This window comes from Ceratosolen solmsi, unplaced genomic scaffold (genome assembly GCF_000503995.2).
Source record: "Ceratosolen solmsi marchali unplaced genomic scaffold, CerSol_1.0 scaffold27, whole genome shotgun sequence".
NCBI classification, from domain to species: Eukaryota; Metazoa; Arthropoda; class Insecta; order Hymenoptera; family Agaonidae; genus Ceratosolen; species Ceratosolen solmsi.
This window is the reverse complement of record NW_011948426.1, coordinates 4,178,496-4,198,195: the sequence shown is the minus strand read 5'-3', so window position 1 is coordinate 4,198,195 and position 19,700 is coordinate 4,178,496. Positions and strand designations below refer to the sequence as shown.

General features: G+C 30.3%; 1 protein-coding gene across 1 annotated transcript in view; it reads left to right on the top strand.

Moving 5' to 3' along the window:
* LOC105363202 (aryl hydrocarbon receptor nuclear translocator homolog) overlaps positions 1 to 19,700 on the top strand; it is a 53,880-nt gene that overhangs the window by 31,534 nt on the left and 2,646 nt on the right. Inside the window, 7 exon segments of the mRNA XM_011500829.1 lie at positions 5,189 to 5,358; positions 10,654 to 10,727; positions 11,504 to 11,602; positions 15,532 to 15,754; positions 15,757 to 15,831; positions 19,046 to 19,306; positions 19,461 to 19,611. Coding sequence (XP_011499131.1) covers positions 5,189 to 5,358; positions 10,654 to 10,727; positions 11,504 to 11,602; positions 15,532 to 15,754; positions 15,757 to 15,831; positions 19,046 to 19,306; positions 19,461 to 19,611 — 1,053 coding nt within the window.

Below are 19,700 nucleotides of genomic sequence, written 5' to 3'. Positions count from 1 at the left end.
TTCCATTCAATGTGTATTTTGCCGAGTTATTTAATTAATGATGAATTCAGCCTTGTCGAAGAAATGCCGAGAATCATACGAAACTTTAAGTGCTTAATAACGAAATAAAAAGTTCACGCCGATGTAGAGAAAGAGATCGCTCGACGTTCCTCATTCGTGTTGGAGATCGTGATCGAAGTTTCGACGGCAGCGATAACTCATGAGCTCCAAGTGTCTAGAGAATTGCAAGCATACGTTAGTAGGGTGTCTGTAGCAGTAAACCGCAAGTCTCTCTCTCTCTCTCTCTCTCTCTCTCTCTCTCTCTCTCTCTCTCTCTCTCTAAGTCGTCGATTATATTAAAACGAATGCCTCGCGATGCAATGGAAGTCGGTTGTATGCGCTACGTGGCGACCTCAGACGGTTGCCAAGAGCTGTGTGTGGCGCATTAAGCCCCGTGGCCTTGGGCAACAATTATTATTTACATGCATCTTATCAAGCGGCGAAACTAGTCGCGAAGAGTAGGAGGATAAGGGGCGTGGAGGAGTGTGTGGGAGAGGGAGGTGGAGGAGGAGGAGGAGGAGGAGGAGGTTAAGAAGGAGCGGGGAACGGAGAATGAAAACGAGGCGATACGAGAATAACAAGAGTCGGGAAGATCAAAGTGTCATAATGGAGCGATCGAGAGAAATCGGCTTCGTTACTTTTCGTAACGTTTTCGGCAAATGCACCACGTTATTTGACATTTTCCTACGAAGCCTGTCACCTCTCAACTATTTCTCTCGTATTATTCATTTAAAGAAATGCAACTGCAGCTGATTAAATTAATGGAGTAGTAAAAATGAATTCCGGAATGAGCTTGAGTTCAATATTATTATCGAACATATTTCAATTCTTGCGCTTGAATGTGAATTTTCTTCACATTGAACAATAAATCGCCATTTCATTTGGTTGTAGTTGAGTAAGAATTTGAACTGTAGTGCATTATTATTGTTAAAACTTTTTATAGAAAATTGTTTTTTTTTTCCCTCTTTTCTGCTGAATAATAAAGCTTATTAAACTTTTATAAAATCACATGACTAATAATTTAACGATCATTTCTTTAAATAATGTTCTTCAATAGTATGCGTTAATTTGCAAAAATGTTCAAAGAACTTGTTATATATGACGACGGTAACATAGTATTCTAATAAATTGCTTAGAACGGTATTTTGTAAACAGATCCATTTTTAGATGGTATTATTAAAAATACATTTTATTTTTAAACTCGTTCCTTTCGTCTTAAATTTCTATATAAATCTTCTTAAATAATTAACATTAATGGCTATTTTAATTATCTTTGCTGAAAAAATTTTAATATTATAAGCTGGTTGTGCTCTGCATTAAATTCATCATTATTGCGTTGATTTCGCATAATAATATTGATAATGCTTGACGCGTTATGGAAGTTTAATGGATATAAATTTGTTCGTCCCTTTTCTACATGAAAGAGCTTTTATTACATTATATTTCTATTGTATTTCATTAAAAATGTCATAAGCAAAACGGTAATTGTAGATTGTTGAGAAATTTCATTCAACGGAAGAAACGAGAAAGCATTAAAAGAATAAATGAATAAAAAGTAAAATATATGGTTGCGATTGGATTACGAAAATAGTGGCCGAAAAAATGTCTAATAATACGCTTACAAAATTAATATTCAAATAAAATAGAATACCAAGAGGATATTACGCTAGGAAAATACTTACAAGTATTGCCGTTCATTCTCAAACTTTTATTTGGACTTTCGGTTATAACCAAGTAACGATCAAAACTATTTTACAACAATGATATTATCCAGAAAACAGTGTATGATTTTATGGATAACAAGCTCTTAAAAAAAAAAAAAAAAAAAAAAAAAAAAAGTAAGATTAGTATATTTAAAAATAAGATATTTACAAAAAAAAAATATGGATCATAATAAGTTCTACAACGTTAAAAATATACGTCATTATGTAATAACGAGATACAGTAGCACGTACATGAAAAATTAATGAAATTATGCAGTTTAGGAAGCTTATGTCACGTGAAAACTCGGTAAAAAAGAAAAAAGCGAAGAGAAGAAAAATTTATGATAATAAACGGCTTCTTTTAGCGGAGAAAAACAAAAATTCGAAGACAATATAAAATTAGACTTAAAAGAAATTAGGTTATGAGTAAATATACTGGTTAAAATTAGCGCAGAGTAAAGAAAAAAAAAGTTCCACCTTTTTTTTTTACGTCATTATGATGTCTTAAGTTCATTAAACTATTTCATAATAATAGTTAGGTTAATTTGATTATTATGTCACGTAATATTATAGGGCGTTGTTCGAGCTGCAAAATCCATACGGTAATAGAAATTTTTCTGACAAAATATATTATTAGTATTTGTATTTTTGAGTGAGCAATGTAGAATCGGTAATATTACGACAAATCGAATGTACAAGGAAGCGTTTGGCCGTCAAGTAATTATACGCTAAGGCTTAGCGCTATTCATAAACTTGGCCAAGTTTGCAAAATTATATTATTCGGCGGTAGCGAAAAAATGCGCACTCGTCCCCACTTCATTATCTCGCACTTCAAAAGGCTTGGCGGTAGGCAGACAAGGATAGATTTAGCCGAAGATAATATAAAATATCGTCTAGGCTCAGAGCGCAAAGACAGTTACAAATGTGAAAAAATACTTGTTCGCGATACGCGAGTGGCGTATTTCTGTCCTGAGATCTGATTTCGTCGTGAGCTAAGAAATAGTCGATGTCTATTGTCGCTCCAGCAGTGCTGAAAGGCGTTAGGCATCAGCTTTGTATGCACGAGCTCGGCGATGAAAATGTCATTTTCAATAGCAAATAGAGTGAGAGAAGTAGGAGCAGCTGAGATAATGTACGTAAAAAATGCCTTTTGTGTAGGGAGTTATTAGGATGGCGTCGAGTGGATAGAAGATGTTAGTAAGACAAATTGAGCATCGATGTAATTGTCGGTAGACGTGCCGCTTGAAGTTTCCAGTCCCGTGAAATGCCGACTTTTTGGAATTGCGCCGTGTAAAAATTTTCAGGGACTCTCGCTACTTCCTGCTGTCACCGCGTAGCGCATTGGCCTTGCATCTTCTCCCAACATACTTGTGTGCATATTCGCGTTTATATAGATGTGTTCGATATTTACGCACATCTATCTTTACAAGTCTATGAACTAACTAACAAGTGGCAGCTACAGTAGTATCATTATACATTTCATCTTAAGTTCCCATTGTTATCTACATATTTTATTTTCTTCTTATTATTATTTTATCATTAATAATTTGCTTGTAGCTATACAATTCGTAAAAACTATCTTCTTACATTCTCGATTTATTATTTATGCATAGGTAACGCTGCTCAGTACTTTATTCAGTCGGCCATGCATATTAACAACGATGTGGAATTAAAATATCTATGATTTAATTGATGCGGCGACTATAGGAATATAGTGCTTCTTTCAAAAACCTTTCAGTCATATTAACTGTGTATAATCATCGGTTCATTGGCCCTTTATTTTTAATTAATTTTGATTAGCAATCTTATTGAAAATATGCCCAATTTAAGCTTTTTCAACGCGAACGCAAATAAATGCCTAAGCCATTATTTTCTTTGTCTTTTATCAGAAAGCAAATTTTATCGAATAGTTATTTAAAAGTATTTTGATTTATTCAACATTAAGCATTTATTGACCAAATAATATTGCGCCGCTGTATGAGTTTATAATAAGTAAATATAAAAACATTCGTAAATACCTATATTTTAATATTCATATTCCTATAATTGCTGATAATATACTGATAATGATTATGTTCAATAACAGATTTATTCAAATAATAATTTGTATAAAATGTTAAAAAAATTTTTTCTTAGTCCTATAATAGCAATGACGTATTATATTATATAATACAGTTTAATAAATATAGAATTCGCAAGGCTTCATTTAATTACTAATGATTAAAATCCTATGCGTATAAAATGTTATTTTCAAAATAAAGAAATTTCGTCAGCTTGAATGACGAATTAATTTTTCAGACTTTTTGTTACAATAAATTATTTGTATAATATAGTATTATCAAAAGAATGTTTGCATCGATTAGTTACAGTATTAAAAAAAAAAAAAAAAAAAAAAAAAAAAAATCGAAAAAGAAATTGTTTATCGTAGAATCTTTTTAAATCATTTTAACAAATATTTATAAATAGATTCTGATAAATTTTCAAAAAATTCATAAGAAATTACGGTAAAATATTCAAATTAAATATATAGTGATAAGCAATATTTAAAAATAGATTATCCATTATGTTGATAATATAAAAATTTTTTATTTCGTATTTTAGAAAAACTTAACTTTCTCTTCGGCAATCGTTATTTCACTTCTTTTTTTCTCTCTTTTTTCTTTCTTTTTTTCTTTTTTATTTTTTCCAACTTAATAAGGCGTAATTTTATCTTTTTTTTCTTTTCATTTTCTTTCTTTCTTTCTTTTTTTTTTTTGCCTTTAATTTATTTATCGAGGATTACATTTAGTTTCGAATTCTTTTAATATAATAATTTTACGGTGGATTGTCATTAAAATTTATTAAAGTAAAACGATACTTTATGTAAACTGTCGGAAATGAAGAACAGTAGATACATAATTTGTAGTATTCGTTTAAAAGAGTGACAGGATAAGAAAAAATTAAATTTACTTTTAAATGTTTATATAATCGTGCTTCAATAACGTAATATGTACAGTTTATTTAAGAACATGATAAATTATCGCAAAGAGTATATCTAATTAAAACATGAAATATTTAAAAAATGAAAAATATGTATTTTGAATTAAACTGTGTTAGTTTTTATCGAATATTTAGGATATAAAGTACTATTGATAATTAAAATACATTGAAAAATGGCTGTTTTTAGTCGACCGAGTAACTGGCATAAAATGCTTATTAACGAAGTATGAAAGCGTGATTGTGAAAAAGAAAATGAAGTATGTGGAGACCTTGGGAGAATAAAGATTCTGATAAAAAAATTCAAAAAATAAAAAATAAAATAACATGATGCTATACTTAACAAGTAAACTCTAATATTCGAACCATAATGGATATTCGGTGTAGCGGTTATTAATGATTTTGATGAATTGAAAAATTAGCGATCACTCGATTATTCTAGCTCATGTGCAATTTTACATATTTTCCAGTAATCCGCGAGCATCTCGCAATATGGCGGAAAAGCAGCGTAGGGATAACCTGAATACACAAATCGCTACGATGGCTTCAATGGTTCCCACTGTATCTGGCGGAGGTTCCCGCAAAAAGGACAAGATATCTGTTTTAAGATTGACTGCAGCTCATTTGAGGATTGCCTATAGTGAGTGTTTACTTAACGAAATATTTGTATTTCTCATGCTAAGACATTTATCTGCGAATGGCCAAAAACTAAATGATTAAATGTCGTCTTGTCGGGTATGTCTTGTTGGAATGCTAATTAAACGAAACGGGAAAATAGTATATTGATATTTGTAGCCATTTTTATCGAGCTTCATGCAAATTATGTAAATTATGATATTAATAAATTTCAAATGTAGTCGGTGTAAATAAGATTCGTACACAATATATTGGTGTTAAAATAATTTCAGTGCATGAATAAATAGCCTCTCATCAAGACAATAATCGTTTAATTTTTTTGTTTGGTTTTTTTTCTCTCTCTCTCTCTCTCTCTCTCTCTCTCTCTCTCTAATTGATTCCATTATTATCATCGATACACTAGCGTTTAATCATACATTTTCTGTGTGCGTGCGTGCGTGTGTGTATTTTGTACTAGATTATAAGCATTAGCTGTATATATTATTAATTTTGAATATAATGAAGTATTTTATTGTTCTTTTTCTTCTTCTTTTTTTTAAAATTATTTTTGATGAGATAAATTTTTAAAAACAGAGAATTCATTTTTCTAAAACATGATAGTAACTGAATTATGAGTGTCGATAGCTGAACTTAAAATACTAGTATCTAATTTATATCATAAAGGAAATATTGATAAATTATCACTTAGTTGTTAAACATAATAAATCACTAATAAAGAAATGCAAATGCGGTTGTATGAATTTATATCTTTGTCGTTATGATACACACATGCGCGCGCGCACACACACACGCGCATATATATATATATATATATATATATATATATATATATATATACATATATTATACGTAATTGAAAGCTTAATTGCGATATCTAATTTTACGTTGAAATTGCAATATTATAAAACTAGTGCATATTAGACAGAAATTAATGTCGGGCGTGATATACTGACGTCATTAGCTTCTTGATATCGATGTCTTAATGTATTTGAACAAGTGCAGCGAGCTTATGAAGCCCAGAATTATAAAGTTGCGGTGGAAAGTTCGTTTAAACTCCGTTGCTGCTGCACACATGGGCATTCTATACATAAGGCTCTATAAAATTAAGCAACTTGAGTGTTTACCGTTATAAAGTTGTGATTTAAAGATTAACTCAACAAACGCGATGATACATATTCTGGATAATCATGTATGATGAATGTTAGTGAAGATTTATAAAAAATTTTTTATATAATTCGCTTGTATAATTTTATTGTTTTTATATTTTTTCTATGATAATACATGTTTATTGGAGAGTAATGATTGGTTTATAATATTAGCTTCATTTTGAAAATCTTTCAAACCATTTACTCTTAATATAAATTGTTTCTTTCTTCTTAAGTTATTGGTAATTGTTGGATTAGAATATTAATGTGAGAACTCAATGAGTTCAAAGATCATTGTGTGCATAAAATTATGAAAATTAAAATTAATGAACGACTTCGAAAAAGTGAATGCCTGATAATATAATTTGAACGAAAAGGAAATTTACTAGATATTTTTAAAATTTAACAACACTTAGAATAAGAAAATTTGAAAAATTGCTTAAACAAAAAAAAAAACAAAAAAAAAACAAAAAAAAAAGAATACGAACTTTCATGATGATAAAAATATAATTTTATAAACAATGGTAATTATGCAACTTGGCAATTAAGATTTTTAAAAATTACTGGGTCTTATCGATTTTTATATCAGATTTATTCATAATTTATCGTATCTGTTTCGTACATAATTTTATGGGTTTACGTGTATAACTATCACATTTCGTTGGTTAATCGTCGATGATAAACTGATGGTAACCGAATTGCCTACGAGTATCAATATAAGGAGAAATTAATTACAAAAGAAGAGAGTAAATCCATAAGTTCGATTTGTAAAATTAAATCCACCATTATCCCTTACTCATTGATTGCCATTACTTCGTTATTTTATCTGCTAGTGTATGTTCCTCTTCATGATAATAAACATCTGGCTGCTATTAAGATTAATATTTTCTAATTTAGTGAATATTTGTCACATTATGGCACTTTCAGTATTATACGTAATAGTGTAAATATATTTTAATTTTGGCACGGTAATTTCAACAAATCCATTATGTAATCGTAGTACAATAATATACCTCAACTATGTGACTATACAGACAGTCCTTTCTTTTTCATCTAAGCAGTTTACAAATTTTATTCTAGTAACGATCGATACATATTTATTATGTATTATTAAAATAACAATATTCTTCCTAATAAAAATCATGAAAGTTCAGTTTTCATAAAATATTACGTTAATGATTAGAGGCTTTTTCATACAACATAATACCGAGGAATATTTAAAGAATTTTAAGCAAAGAGCAATAAACTATAAAAAAAATTTTAAATAAATGATTTAAACATTGTATTTCATATCGAGATTATCTTAATGTCACAATAAAAAGTACAAAACAAAATGTTACGAATGCCATAAATTATGTAAGATACTTTTCCGTTTGTCCCTAGTCATTAATAGTCGATTGTTTATATCTAAAAAAAAAATAATATGCAATTATGTTCTGAATAGCAGTGTAGAATTCAAAAAATTTTTACGAATAAAAATAGCTAGTCACAAATTTTTCTATTTTCATATTTACTACCGATATGAGTAACTATTAGTTTTTAGTAAGGCAATAATCGCGCTTCATTATAATTAGTAAACAAATAAGCAAATAGATCGGGTAAGGATGAAAATTTTTATTAGCCCCTAATTACAAGCTTAGATATAATAAGTTATTTAATAATTAATCAGTCACGCCACGATTAGCAATGCCTAAATATATTTTTGACAGAGTTTAGTTTTAAAGCTACCAAGTTATTTAAAAATAATATTAAAAAATCAATGAGAGTTCAAGCTACAACGTACTTAACAAGAACAATATTAACCTACGTAAATATAAATATATATATATATATATATATATATATATATATATTTTTTGTTTTTGACATCGAAAATTGATATTTATATTATAAAATTTTATAAATATGTCGTTAATAATTTGATATTATGTATTTAGAGCATATTTATACAAATTTAAATTAGACCATAAATTACGGATACATGCTTTGATTTTAAAAATAAATGCTTGACCATATTTTATTGAATTTGATTGAAATTTGGTATTTAATATTCAAAGGATATTTTAAAATTTAGATTTCAACACTTGGATATAATTTTTATTCAAAAATCGGTGCTTCGAATGAGAATTAATAATCTTTAAATCGCAGGTGATGTAATGTCTTATGTGCCTAATAATTATTGCATATTAGATTAATTAAATATCAAATATATTGATTTTTAGATTGTTCCTTTAGAACTGTATAGTATTTTACAAAAACATTTATTCACAAATCTACCGTTTGATATTAAATATATTAGACATTTAATCGAAATTTTAGACGATAACCAATCAGAATGCTACAACATTTTACGACTTTGTTTGAACTTTTGTTGAAACTTATATATTTCCGTTCAACCATAAACGTATCGTGCTTACATAATTTTAACCTTGTATTTTTAATCACAATAGATGATAATAGACGATTTGCTTAAATAATTCAAGAAAATGATGTAATAGTAAGATAATAAAAATTTATTAATGAAAATGCGCGGAATATAAAGCATTTCCAACATATTTATATCTATAGCAACATACTTTTATATGTAAATAAATAATGGAATATTGTATTATGTTATATTAAATATCGACTAGTCGAATTTCATAGATCATGATTCATAAATCCAGAATTGTCGAGTAACGAATATGAGTGGCCAATATCTGTATTGGGCAAGTAGCAGAGCTCCAAGAGAATATTCATTAGCATATAATCTATTTAGAGTTGAAATGAAAAAAAAAAAAAAAAAAAAAAAAAAAAAAAAAAAAGAAGTTTGAGCTATGGTAGGTGTCTAATAGATACGCTGATCAATCCTATTTCGGTTGATAAATTTCTCGATTTGTCAATAATTTTGAAATTATTAATTCTAACGCGCGCAAATGCTGCGTTGCAATCCTTTACGTTAATGTGGCTATTTGTCGTTCCTAAAACAATCTTAATAGGATTATTCCTTATTGAAAATTTTAATGCTCAAAATGTACAGCAATACAACGATAGCACAGTGTTCAATGTTAGCTATTACCGGCTAAAGTAAAACCTTTTTGCCAATTGCATTAATTAAACATAAGATAAGTGTTTTTTATTCATTCGCATTTATAAAGGCATAAATTTTTGTTTTTAATATAAGTGTCTGCGAAAAATGAAGATAAAAAAAAACCCACCATTGTATAAAATCGATATTGAATTATACCGTTTCAATACAACTAGATTAACGTCATTTATTGTTATTACTTATTATCAGCGAGTAAGTATTGAAGCACAAAAGAGCATTTCATGCCGATCGATGTACATTGTCGTGGATGGATGGGAGGGTGGGTGGGGTGGGGTGGGAGGGAAAAAAAGTTAGAAAGCTTTCGATACTGCCCGCAGAGCTTTCAGTGCCGATTAAGATGGAGAGAGTTGAGTGTAGCAACACGCACATTGCCGACGCTCTGCCAATGCTCGATCTTGCTGCGATCTACGAATGTGTGATGAAACATTGACGGTATTGTGACGGTATGCAATTAAAGCATAGTACGAGATATTTTGCCAGCAAACAGTCGGCACATTTTTGGAAATTCGCTTATTATCTATTGTTCCCGAAATTATCTCCTTCGAGCTTAATCGTTTTAACTTTGTCTTGCGAATACTCGCGATTAAATCATATATGCGTTTAAGCAACACTCTGTGAATACATAAGAGCATAAAATGAGAAAATAATAATAATAATAGTAATAATAATAATAATAATAATAATAATAATAATAATAATAATAATGATAATTTTTATATCTAATAGCGTATGATATATGTATATGAAATAAGTTTTATAATGCCCTGGGGCTGGCAGCTTATATTTACGCATACTTTGGCGTTACAAAAAACAATGGAATAAAAGAAAAAATAAGACGGTAAGCCTAGTGACTTAGGTTTAAGTATCGCGTGCATGAATATAATAAGGTAAAATAAATTTGTCGAGCGCTTTAAATAAATTGAAGATCTCTATTTATAATTATCCAAAAGGGATCATCCCCCGAGATGAGTCACCATTAAATTGTCATATTTCTTCTTGTTTTTTCTTTCTTTCTTTCTTTCTTTCTTTCTTTCGTTCTTTCTTTTTTTTTTTTTTTTTTTTGCAGCACTGGGACTGACGACCAACAAATTTCTTCCGCGTCAGTTCAATGACATCGACCTCGAGAACTGCCTGATCGACGTAAGTCCAATAAATTAGTATTCGTAAAAATGCTATATAATCCGCCTCATTGACAGTCTGCCCGCGCAACTGTAAAGCTGATGATTGAGCTCCGTGCTAGTACGTAGCTCCGTAACCGCCGGACGGGAAGCTATCGAACACGAATGTTGATACAATATACTTTCCATTTTATCGGGACTTATTGACGCGCGCCAGTGAGCATTTGTCGTGCACACTCGAACGTTCCTTCATTTCCGATTTTTCACTCTACATTATATACCCCCTACGTCACGAATTTGTCGATGCATTTTGCCCGGTATTGTGCAATACCTCGATCAATATTTATTTGCGTTGATTTTTGAGCATTGATAATAATTGTTGACGTTATCATCGATACGGCTAAACTCGTTCCAACGTCAAAAACATTGTCAATTTCTTAATACACGCAAGAGCTCATAAAGATCAACTCGTTGCGAAATTGAATCTTCGTGCTTAATGAGATACGTTCGATTTTTTTTTTCTTTCTTTTTTTTTTTTTTTAAGTGTTGCTTCAAAAACGCTACATATAAGGCAGAATATTTATAAAAGACTTGAAAAATAACTTGACATTCGGTTCTTATAACATTTATCTTGCGCTGAATTCAATGGCTCTATTTCACAGCTCCTTAATGAACGCCGATGAATAACTGAATATTTCCCAACGAAATTGAATATTTCTCTTGTATATTTTGTGAGATAATTTGTAATCGTAGTAAGCGTGGCTACGGATAAATAACGTACAATGCAATGAATTTCAGAATTTGGCTGGGAATTCGAGTTTTCTGCTTGTGGTGACTACCGCGGGCAAGATTATTTACATTAGCCGGCATGTGGAGCAGCACCTCGGTCATGAACAGGTAAATCTTTCGTACACACATTAATTATGCTCTAAGTGATTACCGTATATACTATTATCGCTATAGCGATGTCTTGCTTTATGACAAGCTTTCGCCAATCCCAAATTTTCTTCTTTCAGCTCATTTACATATATATATATATATATATATATATATATATATATATATATATATATCACGTATTAACGTAGTTGCAATTTAAAAGAAATTCAAATGTAAAATATACATATGCATTATCGATTTAAGATTATAACGAATTATTAATGCGCTTAATGGGTTTTACTTTGCTTTATAATGTGAAATTGTATTGGATTTGTAAGAGGATTAAATTATTTATTTGCCAAGTGCCTGATAATCTATTCATCCGAAAATTGAAACATTAATTATTAGGTATATCGAATGATAGAAGAGAAAGATGCCAATATTTTTATGTGTTTTTGTTATTGGAATTATTCATTTGCTATTTTACAATTGAATATCAATACACAGTGGCTATAATTTTTTTACATTTTTAATCTAATAAATAATATTTTTAACCACTCAATTGCAATGTCAATTATTACTAAATCGATAGACCCTCGGCCAGGGCACGTCATCCGAGCGACTTGCTGCGCATCTTGCAACTTCATTTATTTCACGGTACTTACTCGACAATCGCTTCACAAGCATTCATTACGCGTATTATGTGCAACAACATTCATTCCCGTTCGCATGTCGCACGTAACTTTGATGTTCTTTGAACAGTGCTTGCGGTATTCATAGAAATAGATGCCTACGTTCAATAGAATAAACGAGCGAGCATTATAGATAGCATAAATCTCAATTATAAATTAGAGATTAAATGTTGTTAAATTTTACGAAGCAAATATTAATAACAGAATAATAATGATTTCGTCCTCTTTGCTATAAGCTCTTTTGGTGGGATTGGGAGTGGTTGGGGGAGGGGGGGGGGAGCGAAAATAACGATAAACTATCAAAGTGTGACGTTTTGCAAGTCGTATGAACGAAAAAACATTATGACAGCCGTAAAAGTAACAAAATCGCGACATACAAGTAGATACTTTAAGTAAGACTAGTAGAGTATCCGTAGATTAATATTACCGCGAGGATAACCTCACAAGAGAATTCAAGCCATTTGATCGGATCGACGAGCCATCTCAACATCACATCTCGATACACCTATACACGTAGACTCACCAAATGGGATTTCATTCGACTTGCGAACAATCGTAAACAATTAACAGATCGCATTAAAGTGACTCGATAGATAAGTAGGGCTTTAAAAGTTTAAGAGTATCCATTAATTGTTAGCATAATCTGCATTTGATTGAACCGTAGCACTGAAAAACCTTGGGAGCATATCGCCGCAGTTGGTACGAATGCACACTGAGGCACCGGGCTACGCGACACACACATCACGTACCATGCTTCGTGTGCAAAACGATCGAGCGTCCTATATATCCTATATATATATATATATATAAATGTCCTATATATATCAAGAAGGGCTCGGATAATTTTTAAACAATTTATCAGCTCGGTAGCGCTAAACAGTTGGAACAAGACTCGCCGCGTGCTTTTTCATTCGCAATCGGATCTCACTGATAAGCGACGGCGCCACTTACACGTTACCTTTTAACAGGAGGCAATTCGCATTATGGAAAATCGATATAAATCTGTGTTATTGGATCACCTTGGAGGAGGGAGTATTTGTAGGTCACTTTTGAGAATGGAAGACTTTGGGGGATTCGTTTGTAAGCGGAAAATATCGACATCCCCGTCGCGCTACTACCGCTAACTCAAATATTAGATAAATGTCCCTAGGCAATGGAATAAAGAATGATCTTGGAAAATGTTTATCGTGCCCGAAAAGAGAGTGGAGAGGCGGAATGCAGAGAGTGCTGCCTGTCACGGACACGCGCTGCTAAAAAATTGTATTGAAATTGAGATGCTTATAATTCGAGGCGAAATGATCGGCGATAAAATGTAGGGCGATAGGAAGGAAATCACGACTTCCATACGGTATTGCTTGATTGACTTGAGCAGAGACGCGTGCGTGAGTATGTGCGTGTAAAAGGTGATAAAATGTGGGTGAAATTAATGGTCAGTAAGGCGACTGCTCGAGGAACGGTCAGGAATAATCGATCAAATTCTTGGCAAATATTGAACCAGCAGCATCTCCAACGGCTTCCATAGCAACCTTTCCAAGCAACGCGAACTATCCTTCTTTATGCATACGTAATTTCTGCGGATATTGAAAGAAGATCGAATCTTCAGTGGTTGCAAATTCAATAGCTCATTGTAGTTAATTTTTTTTATAAGCTCGGACGAATAATCGACAGAACTTTTCGCATTTTTTTTGTTTTTTTTTTTTTTTGTTGTTTTTTGTTTTGTTTTTTTGTCTTTTTTCAATCGAGATTTAAGCAAACTAATACGACCTACATTTTAATATTTTCATTGTATTATTATTATTATTGTTATTATTATTATTATTATTGTTACTTGTTTAATAATTCATGATTTTTCTTTCAAACTCTGATACTAGAAATTATACATTTTAATACTCGTGTAAAATAATTCATTTTGAGATAAATTAAAAAAAATAATAACAACAACAACAATAACAATAACAAAAAACAATGCTGTTACCTTTCATTGTTTACCGTGATACTTGACGTTGTTGTTAATAAAAAATTAGTGTATTTCTATTCTCGTACGATGAAATTCAAAAACTTTGAAAACATAAAACTCGTGATATTATTTTTTATTTTTATTAATATGGCAATATTTTTGTGCACCAAGATTTATGAGAAAAAATTTCCTGTTACCCGAAACATAAAATTAGAGTATGTTATTTTGCTTGAATTGTATGTAAAAAAAGGTAATAAGCTTTTGAGCGGAACGACAATTCAATTAGTATAATACTTAATAATATTTTGTCGATGTAAACTTTTAATAGAAATTATACGAGATAATTTTAATTACGTTGGATAAATCATATAGTGAGATCATACTTTCATAATGTTTCGAACATAAATTTTTAATTCTATACTTTTACGAGTGAAAAGCATTCAAATAACGTATTGCTAATTATTTTTAGCTTTATAAACATAAAATCTTAAAAATATACTAATGGCACATTACCAGAACTTTGTCAGCAATAGCCACAAGAGTTCGGAATTGGAAGGTTATAATGTATGACTTAATCTACGACCAATTACTTTAACGAATTCAAAGCGAATACTTGTAACAAATGTATATTCTAAAAAAAAAAAAAATAAATAAAAAATAAATAAAAATAAATAAATAAACAACAACAACAACAACAACAACAACAACAGCAAAATGTAAGGAGTTAGTGTTTCTTAAATATTAATGTAAATAACGAATGCAGGGTAGAAAATTACATCCGCCGATGTACGGATGCCGATGGAACGTTAAATTTCTTTATTAAAGTAAATAAAATGTGGTCAGGCGATTAAATGCAATTTCAAGATTAAGTATGCACATTCTATCTTGAAATAGGATACATTCATATATTATCCTGATATTTCGTATGAATATTTACAAATTAATCGGGTATTTATGTAGATGTTGTATTGACGCGAATTGAAGTTGCGCGTTTCATTATTATTAAAGTATGCGAGATGTAACGGAAATGCAATAACCGAATTAGACGTGACTATGATTCCTATGTGACTTATTAAATTCTAAATAAAGAGATGATATTTATTCCACTTAGAGATGCTATTAATATTCCAACTGGCGTACTCTATTTAAATGGAATACTTAAAATCATATGCGCAGAGGACATACATCATCCGCAATCAAATAGATGACTTACTTTTAATGTGGACGTGTAGCTGATTTGTGCTAAAGGAGACGAGCAACAATTGATATGTCTAATTTTATGTTATTTAACTTTCCAGATCGATCTGATTGGTGACTCGCTCTATAACTACGTATATCGGCACGATCACGAAGAATTGACAAGAGGTCTGACCCCAGAACTGAATCGTCTGCCAATTACGAATACGGACTCGCTTGAGGAAGCTTCGAGCTCGTCCGAGGACAGCACACCTTCGCCCGAATACAATAACTTTCGGGAAGAGAGGCGAAGCTTCAACATACGCATGTCACAGCGCACGAGTACCTACAGATCTCCGGCGTCCTGAGGCTTGCAAACGAGTGCAAGAGTCAGGAAGTCAATAATTCGCGCGCGAAAAGAGGTAATAACAACCCACGAGACTTTTTCATTGTTTTACAAGCCAAAATGCTAATGAATATTATGGGATATTATTATTATTAAAGTATATTTTTATTGAGCCCTAGTGTATGGAGGTAATTCGGCACCTTTCAGATATTAGCGTCACTATCGATTATAATACCCTAAACATTAACCATTACAGCTATTTTTTTCTCATCTCCGCGATCTTTCATATACATTTGACAATTTCAATTTCAATTTCAATTTCAATTTCAAATTCCAATTTTCCATTTAAATATTACATTCATTATCCATTAAATTAACAATAAAAATTATAAATAATAATATGAGATCAAAGAGTAAATGTGATGCGATGTAAAAAAATCTTGTATAGAATCGAGTAAAAGTATAATCGTGTTTTTTCAGAAGAACTGAAAATTATAGTATGGCAGTTTAGAAAGCATTTTACTTGGAATAAATTCCAGCTAATTTGTAAAAATTGTATTGCTCGAGCTAAATCTATATTTGCTATATTTATGAAAAATTTGATAAAATAAATCTTTTGAATTTAATGGGTCAACATTTACATCAATTCAAACGATTCTTTTTTTCTCTTTAATTCTTATTATTATATTTATTTATTTTATATTTTGTCTGTCTTTTGTTAGTCTTGTTAGATTCTTGGTTTGTTTTTTTTTTTTTGTTTTTTTGTTTTTTTGTTTTTTTGTTTTTTTTTGTTTTGTTTTGCTTATCAATAGTTCCTTAAATCAATAATTGAATTATCATCGAAATCTTTGAAACTGAAAATGTAACCCAATAATACACACACTAAACGAAACTATAATCATTACATTTTTGTTTTATTGATCTTGTAAAATGATTGAAAAAGTACGAATTGGAAAAGGAAGTCTCCGTAAGCCGATAGCAATTTCAAAATCGAGTGTTAAATTGTATATTTTGCATTTCTCATTGAACGTTTAAGGTAGTAAATTTTTTAATCGAATTATGCAGCTCGTTAATTAAATTCGAATCCTCTTGTATGACTCATTTGCATTTTTTTCTCTAATTAATTCAAATTTCCATGCTACGATTAATTCGGATTCGTCTAAACATAGCTCATACATTCTCAAAGTGTCTGGATCATAAGAAAAGCCACCATCATTTCCAGAATCATCCGTACAAACGTGAACTTTAAATACATTTTCGTGTAATTTTACATACGGTATTATTGTCGAAATATTGTCGAAATGTATTTTATAATTTTAACGATTTACGAATGGTTAGCTATTTTTGTGTAATTCGCCATTTTCTTACGTAATATAATATTTATGCATAAATTAAGTTAATTATAAATTCTGTTTGCCTAAGAATTCAAATGGCGTGTGCATGTCACCGTAAAAGAATTAATAGAGTATCTGTGTTTGTAGAAGTTTATTAGTAAAGCCTTTTGTACTGGTAGATATGAAAACGATGATTATTGTCATGTATATGACGTAGTCCGAGTGTCCGGTTTCATGCTGCGATTATGATACGAGGAGAACTCGAAGAAAGAAGTGCATATTCGCTTTGATTCTTGACCAAATAAAAAAAGTAGCAAGAGATAGACCAAGGCCTATTGTTCTCAATAATGATATAATTCGATATCGGCAACGATACATAGATAACAATAATAAAATAATTTCAGTTGGTCAGTTGGTCGACTACAGTGGCTATTTAATGGCTCCTTTTCTAATCCGTAGTTTAGAGAAAACTTTCCTCCTACTTATGTAGAAAAGGACTCTTTGTTTGGAAAATGTGCGTTTGTGAGCTTGGTGCGAGCGCATTGAAAATTCACTATTAATGATCACTAAGACGACTTCACGCGATTAATCATACGGTTATTTTTACTTGGAAATATGCAATGGAAAATATGATTTCACGTAAAATGTAAATATGATATTGGAATGGAATTTCTCATTTTAAGTTTAAAAACTTTTCATTTGCACGTATAACGAAGGAGTTTCCTACGAGTCTGACTTGAATGAAAAAAATTAAAATAGTTGAATTACTTTACGATATGAGTCTTAATCATTCTAATATGATTGAAATCTTTCAATTTGCATGTAATAGATCTATAGAATTAAATTAACCCAAAGTAATGTTAGCTCTCGGCTTAAACGAACCAAGTATTTCTAATTCATAATAATTATAATTATAATTATTCGATTTTAACAGTGTTATATTAAGTTTTAATGACATTGCACAAATTATCTTATCATATTAAATCGAAAATTTCTTTAAACAAGAGATAAAAATCTGTAATATATTAATCTTGATAATTCGCACATGATGTTTACAGTAAAAGAATAGTTTTGTTTAATTTACACAAGTATATTGTTTCATAAAATAAGAAAATGTTCGTTTTGTTTCATTTTTGAGATAGGGATATAATATTTACGGCTACTAATTTGGAGCAGTAAAATGAGCTTTCAAAATACTTAAGCTTGATTGATTTGATTTCAAAAGAAATTGTGAGTAAAATATATGGCTCGAACAAATTCTATTTGAATTTATAAAAATTTTATGAAATTTTAAAATGATGCGATAACTTGCGTATTTTAGACAATGGCTTCTTCGATGTGATATTCTTAAATATTGATTTAAAATAATTTAGATTATTTGCAATAATGTTAAATCGGAATTTTGTAAGTCAGTATTTATATTGAAATACTTTTATAATTTTTTAATGTAATGAAACTGTAAGCTAAGAACGTGCACTTTTTGATTGGTAACATGTAAATTGTGATTATGAAGTTGGTAATGTTTAAAATGTTGTATCGAATTGGACTAATTAACTGCAAATTTCCTAAGAATTTTTAATGTAGTAAAAAGTGTATTTTTTATGTTAAAGAAAAAAAAAACAAGGGAAGATGATGAAGAAGTAGAAAAGTTTTGCAATATTTTAACATTTGTTAGTTCGTCGTATATAATTTTATTTAATGAGTACACAAACGTCCTTATCTATTCTAAAATGTTATTAGACATAGACATACGACGATCAATGAAACTTAAATAATTCATTTATCACTATGTGAAATTCAAAGCCAATTCCATATCCTATTAAAATACTACTATACTCGGGCGTGAATTATATAAAGAACTATAGATTATAAATAACATTTCTATTGTAATATTGAAATGAGCAAAAATAATTGGCTTGTTATATTAACATTACATAATTGCTTTGAATTGTGCAGATCATAGTTCAACGAGCAATGACATTATTTTCATTGGCACGGCTCGACTACTGAAGCAACGATCCATCACCGAATTGTCAATTTTAGAAACAAATAAAAACGAATACTTTACGAGACATTTGGTCGATGGTAGAATTATATTTTGTGATCATAGAATATCGATTGTCGCTGGCTACATGTCGGAAGAAGTATCGGGTACGAGTGCATTCAAATTTATGCATAAGGACGATGTTCGGTGGACAATAGTCGCTCTTCGATACAGTAAGTTTTCTCTTTTCTTTTATACTTAAGACTTTAATATTATAATTCAATTATATTAGACGACTGTTTCATTATACATTAAAGTACATATTGTAGTAATGGACGATGACAAATTTGTAAATTAAAAATTATTTTTTTCTTTTTTTCTTTTTAGTGTATGATCAAGGCATAAATCATGGATCATCTTGTTATCGGCTAATAACAAAAACCGGAGAATTCATATATTTGCGTACCCATGGCTATCTTGAATACGATGAAACAACGCAAAGCGTTGTATCCTTTATTTGTATTAATACTTTAACTTCGTAAGTTTTGGAAATTGTCAGGAATAAAATTGTATTTAAAAAAAAAATTTTTCCCAATTGGTACAGCTGTTTTTCATGAACTATATTTC